The following is a 16742-nucleotide window of genomic DNA, read 5'->3' on the forward strand; positions in this document are numbered from 1 at the left end:
AACGATTTTAAAATATTATAATACTGAAAAAATATTTCCATTTTTAAAACATCGTTCTAAACTTTAAAAATTACATTAAATTCAATTAAAAAATTTATAGATAAAATCGAATTAGTTTAGAATGAGACTCATTAGAATTTTTTTTTTTTCATTTTAACTGACTTTCTTTTGACTCTATTCATCCGTCTTAATTTGATTGTTAATACTTTTTCATCGTATCGTCATTAAAATTAATTATACTTATTATAATTGTAACTAATAATTGTAAATGCGTTTATTGAATCTGTATACCTACATATTTCTAAAATGATTAAAAATTATTAAAAAGAAGGTATAGATTAAAACAATGTTAGTCGAATAGTCATTACCGTGTATTTCTTAGGCTATAGATAATTTCTTACCAATAGTTGAATCTGTTTAGATTGACATGGGTCTATCACATAAATACTATCCATTTTATTGCAAATTTTACAAAATATGAATAGAAAAACGATACTTGGAACAAAACACACGACACACACGTTATCGGTACTAATATCGGAGACGATATATTATCGTTTCCGATATAGACTTAGATATTCAAAAGAGAGTATCGTAAAGGCTATTTAAAAACGCTCTTACAAACATGTACAGCTAACTGGTTATCGATTTGAAATATTGACATTTAGAAAAGCGTAACGTGGTTCTATTTTTCTATAGAAGACTAAAAGCCACAAGAGTCAATATCTAAAAATTTAAATGGACCTACAGGTACATTTTGTAAAATGTTATACAATTTACAGTATATTTGAATTAAGAAAATAGTGACTCATCGCTTTCACTTAGCCTAGCCTTGACCAAGTCGTAGTCGTGTTCAAATTGACCAGGTGAAGTAAGTCCTTCAGACAGGCGTTTTAATTTACTATAATTTAATGGGTAAAGGGGCATGGCTTAGTGACAGTGATGACAAGACATCTTTTCTTGGATTTTGATTGATGAAAAAATTTAATAATTACCAGTATAAATCGATTATTTAAAACAGAAAAAAATCATTTGTGAAAAGAGAAATCGTACACAGAAATAAAATTGAATCAAGAGATCTGTTAATACGATATATTGTGGATATGGTTGTGTGCAAGTACTTGAATGACGCCATCGACTTAGTTAAATTGATCAAGTTATGGTTGAGTTATATGAGAAGTGAAATTTTCGATTATTTTGACGACTGTTGTAACTTTGCAGTTACAAAGTTTTTATAGTAATCTTTAGACAATCACTCGTAGGTGTCTTAATCTCAATTTAATATTCTAAATAGTAATAAGCAATTTCATTAAGTTTTATTGTTCAAGTCCTTATAAAATACTCTTTTATATAAAATGTGATCTCTCGTGTTTATATCTAGGTGTAATGTGGCCGCGTCGGTTTGATGTAAAAAAAAAAAAATTCGTTGTGACATAGACAAACTTTTTCATTTTATTCCATAATATTTTCCTCCTTTTTCGATAATGGCTACCGATGCGGTCATTCCTCCTTAAAGGATCTGCCTTATAGGTGTTTTTATAAATGTATCTCCGAGTTATTTCTATTTATACGTACTCGTGTGAATAAACGTAGGTATATCTAAACTTATATTTATATATAATATTTATATTAGTTCTTAAACTTGCGAACGTTTCAAATGAAACAAAAACGTAACACGCATAAAACTTATTCCGCCGTTATTTACGGATATATTGCCTTAGAACTATTAGAACTATTTTAATATAATAAAATATACTACTTTGTAATAATAATAATAATAAAGATAATTTTAATCACATATTTACTACCGAATATTCTTTTTTTCCGAATCGATTTTACTTAAGTCGTATGCATTTGGGATGAAATTTTTAGATATTTAATAAAATATAAAATTTTAGTGTCGTAAGTACCGTTTAATATTGTGATTTCCTAATAATTGTTAGTGTATTTTAATTCGAAATTGTGTTTTTTCTATCGAGTAGATTGAGACTGTCGATTTAATATTTTACCCTCTAAGATTATACCCTTTAATGAATTACTTAAAATTACACTCTATCGACTTCATATGTATTTTTCTTATTTTTAAATGTACATTTGTGCTATGTTCGGTAAAACGAATTTTTATTTATATCGCAATCTTAAACATTTTTATTGTCATTTAAAGTAACGATAGGCAAAGATAGACATACTATGGTTGTTGACTTTCGTGGCCACGGAGTAAGAAAAACTAGAGGAAGTGTGATTACTGATTCGGCTAATTTTATTACCGAAACCGGTGTTGCCAAACTCACTCAAGCAAACAGTCATGATGATTGACTGGACATAATTGAATCCAAAACAGCTTAAACGATCCCAAATCCAAAGGTACTATTTTGAAATTATCTTTTGTCCTTGAAATATATATATTTCAGTTATTTGCTATTAAATAGGATTATATAAAAATTATGTATATGGTTAATTGCCGGTGATAAGAAATACTTTAATTCTTAAGATTTCTTCTACTCCTGTCATTTTTGCATTGTAAAATGGCACAGTAAGGCATGATTATATGACAAAGATCTATGAACGGCGAGTACGATGATTAACTTCAAGCAATGTTTCTAGGCGACTGAACTCTGAAGTCAAGTAAGCGTAGCTCCACTTACTTTTGACACGCGTGCCCCGCCCATTTAACACTTCCATAGTTTTTTCTATTTCGTGTCCGTGACAAATATTTGTATGGGTCATACAGAATTACAAATGTTTATCGTTGTCTGAGTGACTGTGTTTGTGTATGAGAATTCTTATCGTTCTGGGGTCCGTTGAGTACGAGGCGTTTATTTATTTATTTTATAATTTGTCTACATTTTGTTTTATCTTCTGTCTATAAGTTATTTTGTATTTAAATGTGTCATATCAATTAATTTAATGGTGTTAATAATGCTAATTATTTAACGAATCTACAAAAATTACAATTTAATGAGCAATAATCGACATCGTAACCGATTATTAAGTGCATGTCTATTATACAATTTTTTCTTGTCATAATTTTTATGTAATATTGCGATTTTTTATTTCTTTTTTGTTTATTTTTAGTAAAATTATTTTTTTTTTTTTTATTTTGACCAAAAACCTGTTTTAAATTCGTAAGATTTATTTTTGTGTTACCCACACATTAAGAAGTTCTAAACAATTTTTTAATATCATATCAAAAATCGAACCTGCATCTCTGACTTACCGTGTCAGTGCTTTAGCCAAATAAGCTATGAAACGATGTACTCGTTAGATCGAAATTTTTGATATGATGATTTTATGTTCGGTCTAAGCGACCGTGGCGCCGTCTATAGGTAAAGCACCGACACGGTAAGTCGTAGATGCGGGTTCGATCCCCTCTGGAACGGTCGATTTTTGATATGATATTAAAAAATTGTTTAACCTGTTTTAAAATTCATTGTATTAATTTTTTCTCAATTCAATACCTTAAATATGATATAAAAAAAATTAAAGGCCTACATTTCCAGCCTCCCATTTTTTTTTATATTATTAAAAACTATCGATAATTAATTCGTTATAAGACTGAATCTGTAAATTTCTCTCTTTCATTACTAATCTCTAAACAAATGTTTTCTATATAGTCGTGTAGATTTTATTTGTTGTTATTAGTATTATTTAATATAATAATCGATGTTCTTTCAATAATCTTTTCGATATAACCCATATCGATTTTTAGTAATAGTTTTTTTTATCTTTAAATATATATTGATCGTTGTAATAAAATATACTGATTTAATTTGCTGATTTAGTGCTGCTCAATTTAATTTTAAGTTTTTAAACATTTAATTCTAAGACCAAAGATTATGTGGTAAAATTTAATCGGTTTATCTGCTTAAAATAATAATATAACGAGATTTTTTAACTCTTCTTTAAAAATTCTTTTTTTGTTAACACGAAAACTAAACAATTTTTACATCGTTAGGTACATAAAAACAATTAAATCATAAAAATTCCTTGTAAATACCTACAGTAAAATTAAAAAAAATGGACGGTGATTTTTAGTTTTAATCGTTCACATAATTTTTATCTTGTTATTGTATTTTTAAAGCAAGACTTTAAATACATTGGTAATTATTTTGCGTAGAAGGATACAAGACACGATTTAATGAAATACAAGTAAAATTTTTTTTAAGATTTTCTTTTCGTTTTAATCAATCATATTTAACCTATTTTAAAACCAAAATTGTTTTATTTCATTCATAAGGTGTTACATAGTCAATTTTTATAGTGCGTTAATTTTAGTGTTTTTTTTTTTTAAATATTATATTAAGTGCAGTGATTTTTTAAAAAATATCCTTCTAAACAGAATACTTATATGAATATTTCCTGTTTACAGCTCGACTAAAGGTCTCATCGTAAAATTGATATTTAACTTTGAATTGAATAATTATTATGTATTATCCTCTCAATAATTATATTTGGGAATTCAATAAATTATACTGTTACTCATATTTGTGTGTTTATTGCCCCTACCCTATGATTGAAGCCTAAGATTAACACTAAGATTATATTGTTTGGACACTTTAAGAGAAATAAATTTGTCGCCAAACGAAGTGGAAATAGGCCAGTAGGACCTATTAAATTTCTCTTCAATTAATGAACTACACCCTCAATGTTAATATATACTAAGATAAATATTTCATAAATGTAGTAGAATTCGATAGTAAAAAATAATAATCAATCAAAAACTTTTTACATTCGGATACTGTCATCCGTCAAATAGCGTTATCCATAGGTGGTGAAACCAGACCCTTAGGATATAGGTAAACCTTGAAATAAATGTTGGAAATTACACTTTTACGGGTAAGGCGTCATCCAATAATTATATGACACGTTAAGGGAGTCGCGCTTTTAATATAGATGTTTCTAAACATACGAATAGCGAAAAGATAATCTTAAAGTCTTAAAGTCTTTCTTAAAGTTTCGTATTTCATTCAAATATTGTTCTAGTCTAAAAAAGAACCAATCTTCTTCGCAAATCTCTGATTTCGCTTATTTATCTATATAAATAAATAAAATTGGAGTGTCTATTTGCAATATTAAAATAACCGCTTTTTCCAAATGCACATATGGATGTATACACAGTACATATACCAAAATAACATTTCTTACAATTCATGTCTGTCTGTCTGTTTGTTCCGGCTAATCTCTGAAACGGATGGACCGATTTTGATGGGACTTTCACCGGCAGATAGATCATGTAATATGGAGTAGCACAGGCTACTTTTGTTTTAGAAATTCATTTGTTTTATAACTCTGCGAACTGAACAATAACTTTTTGTTAAATTCCACGCGGACGAAGTCGCGCGCACAGCTAGTAATATATAAATATATGTAGGTATATATCACCAAAATCCTATCACTAGTAAGGACATAGATAGGTATATATGGTAAGTAAAGTCAAACAAAAAAATTATCTTATAGCAGCTTTTATTCTCTCCAAAGATTGAAATTTGCCCAGCAGTTGCATCATTTCAGAGACGCTCGGCCCTTCGTTCAACCCGCTCAGAACTGACCTTAACATTTTCATCAAAACTGGAAATTTTACCCCGTTTTCCGCTGAAAAATTCTTCAAATTATCCTTAATAGAATCCTGTTCAAATTTCTCAAGGTTCTCCAAATCACTGACCAATTTCTCGAACAGATTTCTATTGACTTCTAAATTTTTGTTTGATGGTAATATCCAGAGGAATGCGAACTTTGGCGTCACCAATTCTTCTATTCTAGTTATTCTTGACGTTGCCCAAAGTAATACGCTTCTTACGTGTTCCTCAGAGACATTTAAATTTTCACTAGAATACTTATTCTTTATTAAGTTTTGTAGATTTAATATCAAAGATTTCGTCAGCTTTTCATCTTCAAGATGTCGTCTTAATTCCAAGCGGTTGCACTCTTCTAATAAATCAGGATTTAAGCGGCTTGGATGTGATGATATTTTTTCTATATGAAACTGTGAAAGAATATATTATAACTAACTATAAAACACAAATATTGAAAACTATGATAACAATCACTATGATTTTTTAAATGTATATTATTGTGTCTCTTTAGATGCGTATTTTTAAAAACCTCTAAAATAGCAACAACAAAAAAGAAAAAGAAATCTAATGAGACGATTGATCACAGATAAAACACACAGTTAAGAGAGGATATACAGATAAGTTATATTAAGTAATAATTAATTTTAAATAGTTATATCAAGAAACACTACCTCGTCCGCTAGTTCGTCCATAGTTTTCAGTCTAATTCCTTCTCCAACAACGTGTTCAAAGCCTCCTCCAGACAATGTTATGTAATTTACCAATGCTAGTGGATAAATCCCTAAAATTTATGAATGTATGTTTAATACGTATGCTATTATCACGTCCATTTAATTAACTAAATTCATTGGCAAACACACGAATTAATATATAAAGGAAATGATGAATATTTCTTTCGTAAACGTTATGAGTGTTATTATGTCTACACTTTTAGGGATCGTCCACTGATCACGTGATGTTTTTTAATAAAATTTTAAGGATATATTATTAATAATAATAATATACTTTATTGCACATTCAATAAACAACAAAATTTGTGTTACATGCAATTATAGTCACTAATCGTACAACCAGGACCTTACTGCTAAAAGGAATCTCTTCCAGACAACCTGATAACGAGAGGTATATTTTCTGATGGGCAGGTGGTATATAAATAAGTAAAAAAAGAATATACAATCAATATTGAGACAGGAGATAGAGAGATGGAGATATTAAGTTTTCAGACTAACCCTCCCCCCTCCTTAAATCACGTGTAACTATATTTAAGTTAATAGTATATTCAAATTTTTAGAATATTATCTTTAAATCAAGCATAATCTGATTACACTGGAAAATAAGGCATCGTGATACAAACTTCTAGACAGATATTAAGGTTACAGGGTTTTGTTGGTGGTTTTTGAAGTAAAACTTCGTAACGCACGCTTGACTTGGGGGAGTAAACTAGTGAATGCGTGACGAGAGTGTTACGAAAAGTGTGATCGGGTGAGGCTAACGGAATTCGAGAGCGAGATATAAGTTAGTGAAGGTAGAAAGAGAATTACGTTTCGTACACACTCGTATAAATACACGTGATGTCATTAAACTCCTCCCGGTGACCCACCCCACCTCACCCCCCAGCATCACGTGATTAATGGACGAGCCCTTACTTGGTTTTCGTTAGTGGGTTAGTATTATTACTTATTAGTGCTATTAGCAAGCTGGCAAAACATTATGGAATTTATGATACATTTGCAATTTATGGACTACCTTTGGTCCTATAATCTTCTACTTTCACATCGGACTGGCGTTTACTTAATTTGGTACCATCGGCGTTTACGATGAGCGGAAGGTGACCAAATAGTGGTGGTGTCCATCCAAATGCTCTGACAATTAATATTTACTCAGTTTAATTTTCACTGGTTATAATAACTTATTTGTACTTTTGAATTCTTGGTAAGTTTTACAAAAAAAAAAAACAATTTTTTTTATAATTTTTTTTTTATAATTGCAATATAATTTCAAGTATAGAAACTAAATTATTTTATAATCATTTACGTCACAAATATCAATATAACCTACTTTACAACACATAAACACAGCATACCAGTCACATACAACACAAACAAAATCTCAATTTATCAGGATATTGCACAATGTTTATGGCTCACTAGGCTTTTAACAAATATGGGAAACTATATTTCACTTAAAATGTCAAAATAAATCAAACTATATCAAAATCTAGACCACTGAATATTCGAAATTTTAGTCCAGTCTTAACATTACTTTATAATACTTATTGTAGGATTAAAAAATACGATAACAATAAATATACTTACTTGTAAATCAATAAATGTTTAGTTGTTGATATTTGCCACTCCACGCCACGTAGAACATGTGTTACTCCCATCAAATAATCATCGACAACATTAGCAAAATGATATGTCGGATAGCCATCACTTTTCATGACCACTGGATCACCTTCATTCAGAGACACGTCATAAGCTATACCACCGAATATGAGGTCTTCAAACGACGAACAGTCTGAAGATAGCTAGAAATAATTATTTACTTTGAGCTCTAACTTTAAGCAAGTAGTAAGTAGACAGTTTAACTGTTGGAGGCCTGATAGTTAGGGCTGCCAACATTTCTTCGAGTAAAAGGAGAAGGAGGAAAATAGGATTATAGTTTAAATTAAAAGTGATATTCTTATGCACTGTATTTGATGAACTTAAAAGCCTATATCACTCTCAAATTTTGTTTACTCTAACAAACAGTTTTGGATTTTGTGAAATAGAGTATGCATAAAAGTATAAATATTTATTTTGTAGATGCTAAAAAATCTTGCAGTAAAATAATAATATTTAGATTCAAAATATCGTACCTTGAATCTTATGCAGTAAGGTGTTCCGGCTTTAATCTTTTCTTGAATATTGGCAGGGGTTAAATTCCGACACTTGTTATCATATTTTGGTATCCTTTGGGTTCTAATTGCATCTCTTCGGAGGATATTGAGACGACGCTCTGTACAAAAACATTTATAAGCAGAACCATTTGCTAACAGTTTTTCAATGTATTCTCTGCAACATAAAAATTCATAAAAAGAATAGTGTAATCAAACAATTGAACAACTGACTGGCTCTTTTACACAGTCGGTAATAATTCTACTTTCTAGTCAAGTCTATGTATATATCATTTATTATGAATGAGTTTATACATATACTACAACCATATGTACATACATTTGTTTAAAATAAAGTATAGAAATATGTATATGAGTATATAGAATGGATTGTGCCTGTTATTCTGGCGTTTGCGGGTTCCATCCCCACGCATGACAAACATTTGTATTGGCCATACAGGTGTTTGCCGTGGTCTGGGTGATTGTGCAGTCCTTGTGGGTGCCTCGGAGAGCACATTAAGCCGTCGATCTCGGTTGTTATCATGTACACCTGATAACGATTGTTACTCATAGTAGGGAATATATCCACTAACCCGCATTGGAGCAGCATGGTGGATTAAGCTCTGATCCTTCAACAACATGGGGAAAGAGGCCTATGCCCAGTAGTGGGATATTACAAGGCTGAAGCGAGTATATAAGTTAGCTGATATTAAAATCTTTAAAATATAATAAGTTACTTTAAATTTAACTTACTGATAAATATTTAGTCTTTCACTCTGCACATATGGGCCAAAATTCCCACCTTTACTTGGTCCTTCATCGCACTCTATTCCTGCCCATTCTAGGTCGTTTGTTAAAGCATTTATAGAACCTTCCACTTTTCTTGTCTGATCTGTATCTTCTATACGTAATATAAATACCCCACCACGAGACTTTGCAAATAGATAATTATACAAAGCTGTTCTTAAACCTCCTAAATGCAAGTATCCAGTTGGACTTGGGGCAAATCTAACTCTTGGAGCGATGGTTTTTAAAGTCCTATAGAGGTTATGTTTTTGTCCAATAAAAACTTGTTTTGAAATAAAATACCACATTCTGAGAAGTTTAATTATATTCACAAAAAAATACGGATTATTTAATTAATTTCATTGATGTCTAGACCATTTTTTGTTACTTATATTAATTTTTTTTACACAAATTTTCTCAAATTTTAATTAATTTTAAAGCAGCCACGGAAACAAAGTAAATCTAAGACAAATTTTCACTTTTTCGTATCTAAAGTAAATAAAATATACAAAGCGTTAGTTATGCCTCGCTGCATTGAATTTTAAATAACTAATTTATTATTATTATTCTTCTTCTTCTTGTATAATGGCTTCCGTGAGGATCATTTCGTGATCATTTCTTTACAAATTAGAAGCTCCATGACAAATAAGTCAATTGGCAATCAGCTGGTTTTATGCATGCCATGATTGATCAGTGTCAACGTCAATTGAATTTCTGATTTCATTTTACAAATAAATAACGGTCAGTTTATATATAAAAAAAATATTTAACAGTAGTAATCAAGATAAAACTTTATCTAAAATATCATCATCCAAAGGGATCTATAAAATTATATCATCTTTATTATATCGTCTTTAATACACGGAATCGAGACTCGTAGGTCGTAAGCTTATTAGAATAGACTGAACATTGAACACGTAAAAGTATAAAATTGTCTTTGATTGTTGCTTTTCATTTTTAGTTCCGATGTTGAAACAATAGTGAATATAGTGAAAGTCATTATAATAAATAACAAACAAGTCCTCAAAATGGTTAGTATTTAAGTTGGTTGTGATACGTAAACAAAAATTTTTATTCCTACTTAAATACAACCAAATCTTATTTGCAAACCTAAATATTTTTGACAGTTTCCCAAAATCTAAGGTTATGATGACATTACTGCGTTTTCTTTTCAGAATAAATTAAAATCATCACAGAGAGACAAAGTAAAGAAGTTCGTAGCATTCACGCAAACTACTGAAAGTACCGCTATATTCTGTCTCTCGCAGAACGACTGGAAACTTGACTTGGCGAGCGATAACTATTTTCAGAACCCTGACGCGTACTACAAAGATCCCGTCAAGGCATCAGTAGATAGAAAAAAGCTAGAACAACTATTTAACAAATACAGAGATCAACAGGAGAATGACAAAATCACCGTTGATGGTGTTATGAAATTTTTAGAAGACTTAAATTTAAGTCCTGAATCAATACTAGTTCTTATAATAGCGTGGAAATGTAAAGCTGCAGTTCAATGTGAATTCACTAAGGAAGAGTTCATGACGGGTTTCATAGAACTGGGGGTCGACAGCATAGACAAGTTAAAAGCAAAGTTGCCTACTTTAGAATCAGAGATTAAAGATCCTAATAAATTTAAAGACTTCTACCAATTTACGTTTAATTATGCCAAAAATCTAGGTCAGAAGGGCTTAGAACTCGATATGGCCGTAGCCTATTGGAATATAGTACTCCGTGGGAGATTTAAGTTCCTTGATGCTTGGTGCAAGTTTCTAACTGTGAGTATTTGTATCACTACTGCTGTTCACTGTATTGTCTGTACAATTGAAATATAAAAGACATGCCTGCCTCAGCCTGTAATATCCCACTGGTGAGCATAGGCCTCTTTCCCCATGTAGGAGAAGAATCAGAGCTTAATCCACCACGCTGCTTCAACGTGGGTTGGTGATGGATAAAAAACATATTCATGAATTCTTTGTTGTCTTTGAAGTGCTAAGACTACTGTTAGAGTTGCTCTTTATTCTTTAGTAGAAAAGTATTATTATGTAGGTAACCTTAATATTTATCAGTGATAAAATTTGTTGCATAATAATTTGTCACTACATACACAGACTATAGTCTGTTTTTTAACCAACTTCAAAAAAAGGAGGAGGTTCTCAATTCGACTGTATTTTTTTTTTATCGAAAGGTGGTGTATCATTTGGTCCCATTTAAATTTATTTGAGATCTAACAACTACTTTTCGAGTTATATCTAATAATGCGTTTTTACTTGACGCTTTTTTCTTCGACCTACGTTGTATAACTTTCTACTGGATGTACCGATTTTGATAATTCTTTTTTTATTGGAAAGTAGATATCCCTAGTTTGGTACCATGATAAGGTAACCAGGATCTGATGATGGAATCTTAGAGAAATCGAGGGAAACTCGAAAATTCGCAGTAACTTCAACTGACTATTTTTTCGTCCATCTATATTGTGTTTACTCGTCGATGTAATTGAAGTCTGTTTTTTTTCGTTTGCAAGCAAACACAATTATTTTTAACAAATAAATACTGAGTGTGTGTCTCTCTCATTTCCAATATTGTCAGCATTAGTGTACACTGACCCATGTCATTTTTAGGGATAGGAAAAATGTTTAGACAGCAACACATAAAGTACACGAGCATTGGGAAGTGGGTGTTATGTCCGTCGCCTGTAATTACTACTAGAATTTGTTATTGTTTATGAAACTGACAGTACGGTCTGACAGTTTATAGGACATTATCGTTTATAGTCTGTTTTTTTTAACAAACGAGTACTGAGTATATCTCACACATTTCCAATATTGACAGATTGAGATTGTTAGGGGTGGATCCAACGCTTCTGTTCTTGTCTTGAAATTGTAAAGGCGTGTTCATATTAAATACCTCTAAAATTTACTGTAGAGAAAATTAAATTATTTTTATATGTAAATAATTTTATAAATAACCAACAAAAAAAAATTTTAGATACTAGCAATACCCGTGTGAATAATTCGCACTAAATAAGTATAATAATTGTCAATCATGTTGATGTTGTTTCAAAAATAAAGCCATCATATATATAATTAACCGACTTCCAAAAAAAGAGTGGGTTCTCAATTCGACTGTATTTTTTTTTAATGTATGTTTACATCAGAACTTTTGACTGGGTGGACCAATTTCGACAATTTTTTTTTTTAATCGAAAGGTGGTGTGTGTCAAGTGGTCCCATTTAAATTTATTTGAGATCTAACAACTACTTTTCGAGTTATATCTAATAATGCGTTTTTACTTGACGCTTTTTTCGTCGACCAACGTTGTATTATACCGCATAACTTTCTACTGGATGTACCGATTTTGAGAATTCTTTTTTTGATGGAAAGGAGATATTCCTAGTTTGGTACTATAATAAGGAAACCAGGATCTGATGATAGGATCCCAGAGAAATCGAACGACTATCGAGAAACTCTCGAAAATCCGCAATAACTTTTTACTAGGTGTACCGATTTTGATAAATTTTAATTTTATCGAAAGCTGATGTTTATCATGTGGTCACATTTAAATTTCATCGAGATCTGATTACAACTTTTGGAGTAATCTTTGCTAATGCGTATTTACTTGACTATTTTTTCGTCGATGTAATTGAAGTCGGTTTTTTTTTCGTTTGCAAGCAAACACAATTATTTTAACAATCAATTTAATTACAAAAACAATGATAATTTTTTGTTGTGGATGCCGATAAAGTAAGCAATTATCTATAAAATGATATATAATTAATGTGGAGTAATGGTGACGTTTTATCTAAAAAGGGAGGCAAACATCTAAATATATATAATAGTAAACATGTATTACACACATAAACTTATAAATAAAAAAATTATTATATAATTTTGGTAATCTTAAAAATTGTCGCCGTCACTTCCTTCTGATGAACTTTCTGCAGACACATCAGTACAGCCTATTGCAGTCGACTGCTGGACATAGGCCTTCACAAGATCGCGCCAAAAATGGCGGGAACTTTCGTGTCTTGCCCATAGTCACCACGCTGGGCAGGCGGGTTGGTGACTGCAGGGCTGGCTTTGTCGCACCGAAGACGCTGCTGCCCGTCTTCGGTCTGTGTATTTCAAAGCCAGCAGTTGGATGGATATCCCGCCATCTGTCGGCTTTATAAGTTCCGGTAGTGGAACTGTGTTATCCCTTAGTCGCCTCTTACGACACCCACGAGAAGAAAGAAGGGGTGGCTATATTATTTAATGCTGTAGCCACACAGCAAAATTAATAAACTGTTCTAATATATTTTATACATAATTGTCGACTTCGTACATTTTTGTCTCGATTTTGGTTATCACATAATTAACACATGACCAGTTTTGGCTATATAGTTTTTTTTATACAACTAGGTCGGCAAACGAGCGGACGGCTCACCAGATGGTAAGCGTAGCCTATAGACGCCTGCAACACTACAAGCAGTGCAAGCGCATTGCCGACCCTACCCCCAATCTCCCTTGAAGCTCTGGTCATCGTACTCACAACAGGAACACAAAACTCTTTAGAGCAGTTTTATTTAGCTAAGATCTTTTATAAGGTTGAGGTACTTCCCCAGTCGGGCTGCTCCAGACTTTGAGCCGGATATTTACCGCTGTGCGTAAAACTTCTGCTACTCCTTGTAAAATGAGTTCTAACTTCATCAATTTTATAAATTGTTATTTGCTGCCACGTCGCCCATCACTTGAGCCCAAACAAGCACAATTGGGTTGAGCTTACAGTGATGCGGTGCCTAATGTATGACGCGACGATTCTTAGAGTCATCTCGTTTACGACAAAATTTTCAAAGCGATCTTTGTTTTGCTTAACTAAATCCAAAAGTTGCAACTTTAACATTGATACGTCACCAGCAATATTTTTCAGCTGTCGCCATTCAGTAATGTATTCTTATTTGCGAAATAAAGTTGTACGTGCTTTGTCAAGTTTTCGAGAATGATACGATGAATGCATGTATAACAATAACCGCACTCTCATCCAATTTAGATAAAACCTCTTGAAACCAATTTTCAAACACTTTGACGTCCATATCTGGGCATTTATTCACGTCTCTTCTAATTAATATATAGTAGTTCCATTTTGTCTGGATGATCTGTAGATTGAAAAGGGCGCTTACAACAGGAAACATCTCCACCATGACTCAGGCACAAACAATCTTGACTAGTTCACTCACTAAAACACGTGCTACGCGCAGGTAGTCGCTGAGTCAACTGAGTGTGTATGTAACTACAGCGTTTATGTGAAACGGGCTCTATATTCATTACGTGAATCAATAACAACGCAGTCAAAATTTTCGGTGCTCGTTTGTTAAAAAAAATAGAACTAAGGGCTCGGCCCTATATCCACGGCATGTAACATGGCACGGCACCGGGCCGCAGTACGGTGCTGTGGACGGTAGGCACTAAGTGTGCCGCGCGCAACTTGACAATTGATATTTCGCAGTTTGTGTCCTCGGGTGTGCTTGTCTGGATATGGATCGCAAAAAACTGCCCCATGGTCTGAATAATTTACTTTAAAACAAAAACTGTTTCAGGATCATCACAAAAGGTCCATACCAAAAGACACGTGGAACCTCCTATTAGATTTTGCTACACAAATAGATGATGGAATGAGTAATTATGACGCTGAAGGTGCCTGGCCGGTACTCATTGACGACTTTGTAGAATGGTGTCAAAAGCAGGAACTAACAGCAGACGGAGTTAAAGCCTTAGAGCCGGTGTCCGGCTAGCTGAAGCTTAACAGCTGCCCACAGAACAAAGCGAGAATACACAATATGTGTATAGAATCAGAAAGTCAAGAGCAAAGCTTCTTAGAAGAATTAGGGTCGTTTGTAATACTACTACTGTCTCGCTTTGTCCTGTACAGTCTGGAGCTGTGTACAGTAGAGTGGATCGCTATTGTTATTGTTTTTGATTTGTGCAGCTGACTAAATCAGCAAGTGACGTCGTCGGCATCATACGGTTGTATTTATTTTGAGGATGGATTAGAAGTGTGGACATTTAAAGCGTTTTGGCAATTAAGTTAGTAACAACACCTAGTACTCAACTGTATAAAGCTCTAAGCTCTTCGTCCGTTAGAGTAATATTAATAGAACTCCAGTTTCCTAAACTTTATCGAAACTAGGATATAATATGTTGTGAATTAATAAATTTTTCATTGAAATATGTAGGAGAGTAAATTAAAAGTTTCATTTTTAAAAAGTTTTTAATCAAACAAAATATTTGCATTATTGCATACTAATCTGTGAGGTTTTTAAATTAAGATGTAAATATGTATATACAAATTAATGATATTACTTTTTTTATAATATTAAGATCTTTCACTGTTTTCTTATTGTTGCAATTTTAGAAAAAAATGTAATAGCATCTTTAACTTGATCAAGTCTTTAATTGATTGTCAATTTTACAAACATATAAACATTGTTTTGAATTCTTTGTAAGAGCAAATTTTTACTAGTAACGAAAGTTTCTGTAAATTAATTATAGAAATATCTTTGAATAACTTTGAAGTAATGGCATAATTAATTTTGTAGTTAAACTTTACTTTCATGGCTACTAATTAATAAAAAAAAAATGATTTAGAAATGTTAAAATTTTATTTATATCATTTTCATAAATTCAAAGTTATTCTATTCATAAATTTAAAGAAAAAAAAATTAGGTGATTAGAAGGTTACATTAAATTTAAATTTATTTATTACACTTTAAGGATAAAATTATTACATTTATAAATTGTTAAAAAAAAAATGTAATAGTTTGAAACCTAAACTTCAAGGTTTTCCTTTAAACTCGAATCATAATAATGTTTTCCTTTTAAACAGTAGATTGAGTGCATTTTCCTTAGCTATGTTTGTCAATGATCTTTTAATATGTAACAAAAAAATCTGTTGATTAATTAATAATTTAGAACATTTTATCAATAGATTTTCTAATGTTTCTAGGAGAAATTGTTGCTTCTGTGGTAATATCGAATCAAAAATATTTGGTACTTAGACTTAATGTACAAAAAAGGAAATTGATGTATCAAGTATTACACTACAATAAACTGTTAAATAAATTATTAGTTTTTATTAAGAAATCAAAAGTAACTTTATTGCAATAGCCTTAAAAAGCACCTTTGAATCAACATCTTACAAGTTAAATTTTTAATCATCGTTCAAAATCAATAACAATAAAGAAAATCTTGAATGACCCACAACTCACAAGTGGATATTATATAAAATAATATTCATATACATCTTGCTGCTATTCTGATTTTCCTACTTATAGTTAAACAGTGTTCCCTAGTATTTTTTATTTCAAACCGATTTATCAAAGTGGAACTTTTATTCTATTGCCAAAATTTTTCGTTCAACTATCGCATATCACAATTGTTCCGCGGTATCTGTGTGTTTTGATTTGCTTATTAATGTAAATATTTTTATTTACTAAAGTTTCACTTGCATCGTGGATTCCTAAAACCACACAA

At 31.5% G+C, this 16742-nt stretch overlaps 2 protein-coding genes across 2 annotated transcripts; one reads left to right on the forward strand and one right to left on the reverse strand.

Annotated features, from left to right (window-relative positions):
* Positions 1 to 5445: 5445 nt before the first annotated feature.
* On the reverse strand, positions 5446 to 16442 carry LOC123662942 (probable glutamate--tRNA ligase, mitochondrial). Its single transcript, XM_045597712.1, has 7 exons — positions 16369 to 16442; positions 9205 to 9477; positions 8434 to 8629; positions 7889 to 8103; positions 7320 to 7435; positions 6245 to 6354; positions 5446 to 5983 (listed from the first exon to the last, which is right to left on the reverse strand). Exons 1-7 carry the CDS (start codon positions 16425 to 16427, stop codon positions 5447 to 5449), a joined length of 1506 nt encoding a protein of 501 aa, XP_045453668.1. The 5' UTR covers positions 16428 to 16442; the 3' UTR covers position 5446.
* LOC123662931 (DCN1-like protein 1) lies at positions 10096 to 16331 on the forward strand. The gene is made up of 3 exons (XM_045597701.1): positions 10096 to 10268; positions 10413 to 11012; positions 14810 to 16331. The coding sequence occupies exons 1-3, from the start codon at positions 10266 to 10268 to the stop codon at positions 15002 to 15004; spliced, it is 798 nt and encodes a 265-aa protein (XP_045453657.1). The 5' UTR covers positions 10096 to 10265; the 3' UTR covers positions 15005 to 16331.
* Positions 16443 to 16742: the final 300 nt, after the last annotated feature.

The sequence above is a fragment of the Melitaea cinxia genome, chromosome 2 (genome assembly GCF_905220565.1).
Source record: "Melitaea cinxia chromosome 2, ilMelCinx1.1, whole genome shotgun sequence".
NCBI classification, from domain to species: domain Eukaryota; kingdom Metazoa; phylum Arthropoda; class Insecta; order Lepidoptera; family Nymphalidae; genus Melitaea; species Melitaea cinxia.

Excerpts from the sequence above, each read along its gene's own strand:
- LOC123662931 (XM_045597701.1), top strand. Across the intron at positions 11,013-14,809 it reads CTTGGTGCAAGTTTCTAACT|GATCATCACAAAAGGTCCAT; the intron begins GTGAGTATTTGT and ends AAACTGTTTCAG.
- LOC123662942 (XM_045597712.1), bottom strand. The coding sequence starts at position 16,427 with ATGATTAAAAATTTAACTTGTAAGATGTTGATTCAAAGGTGCTTTTTA. Across the intron at positions 8,104-8,433 it reads CTTACTGCATAAGATTCAAG|CTATCTTCAGACTGTTCGTC; the intron begins GTACGATATTTT and ends AATTATTTCTAG. Across the intron at positions 7,436-7,888 it reads AAACATTTATTGATTTACAA|AGCATTTGGATGGACACCAC; the intron begins GTAAGTATATTT and ends ATTAATTGTCAG.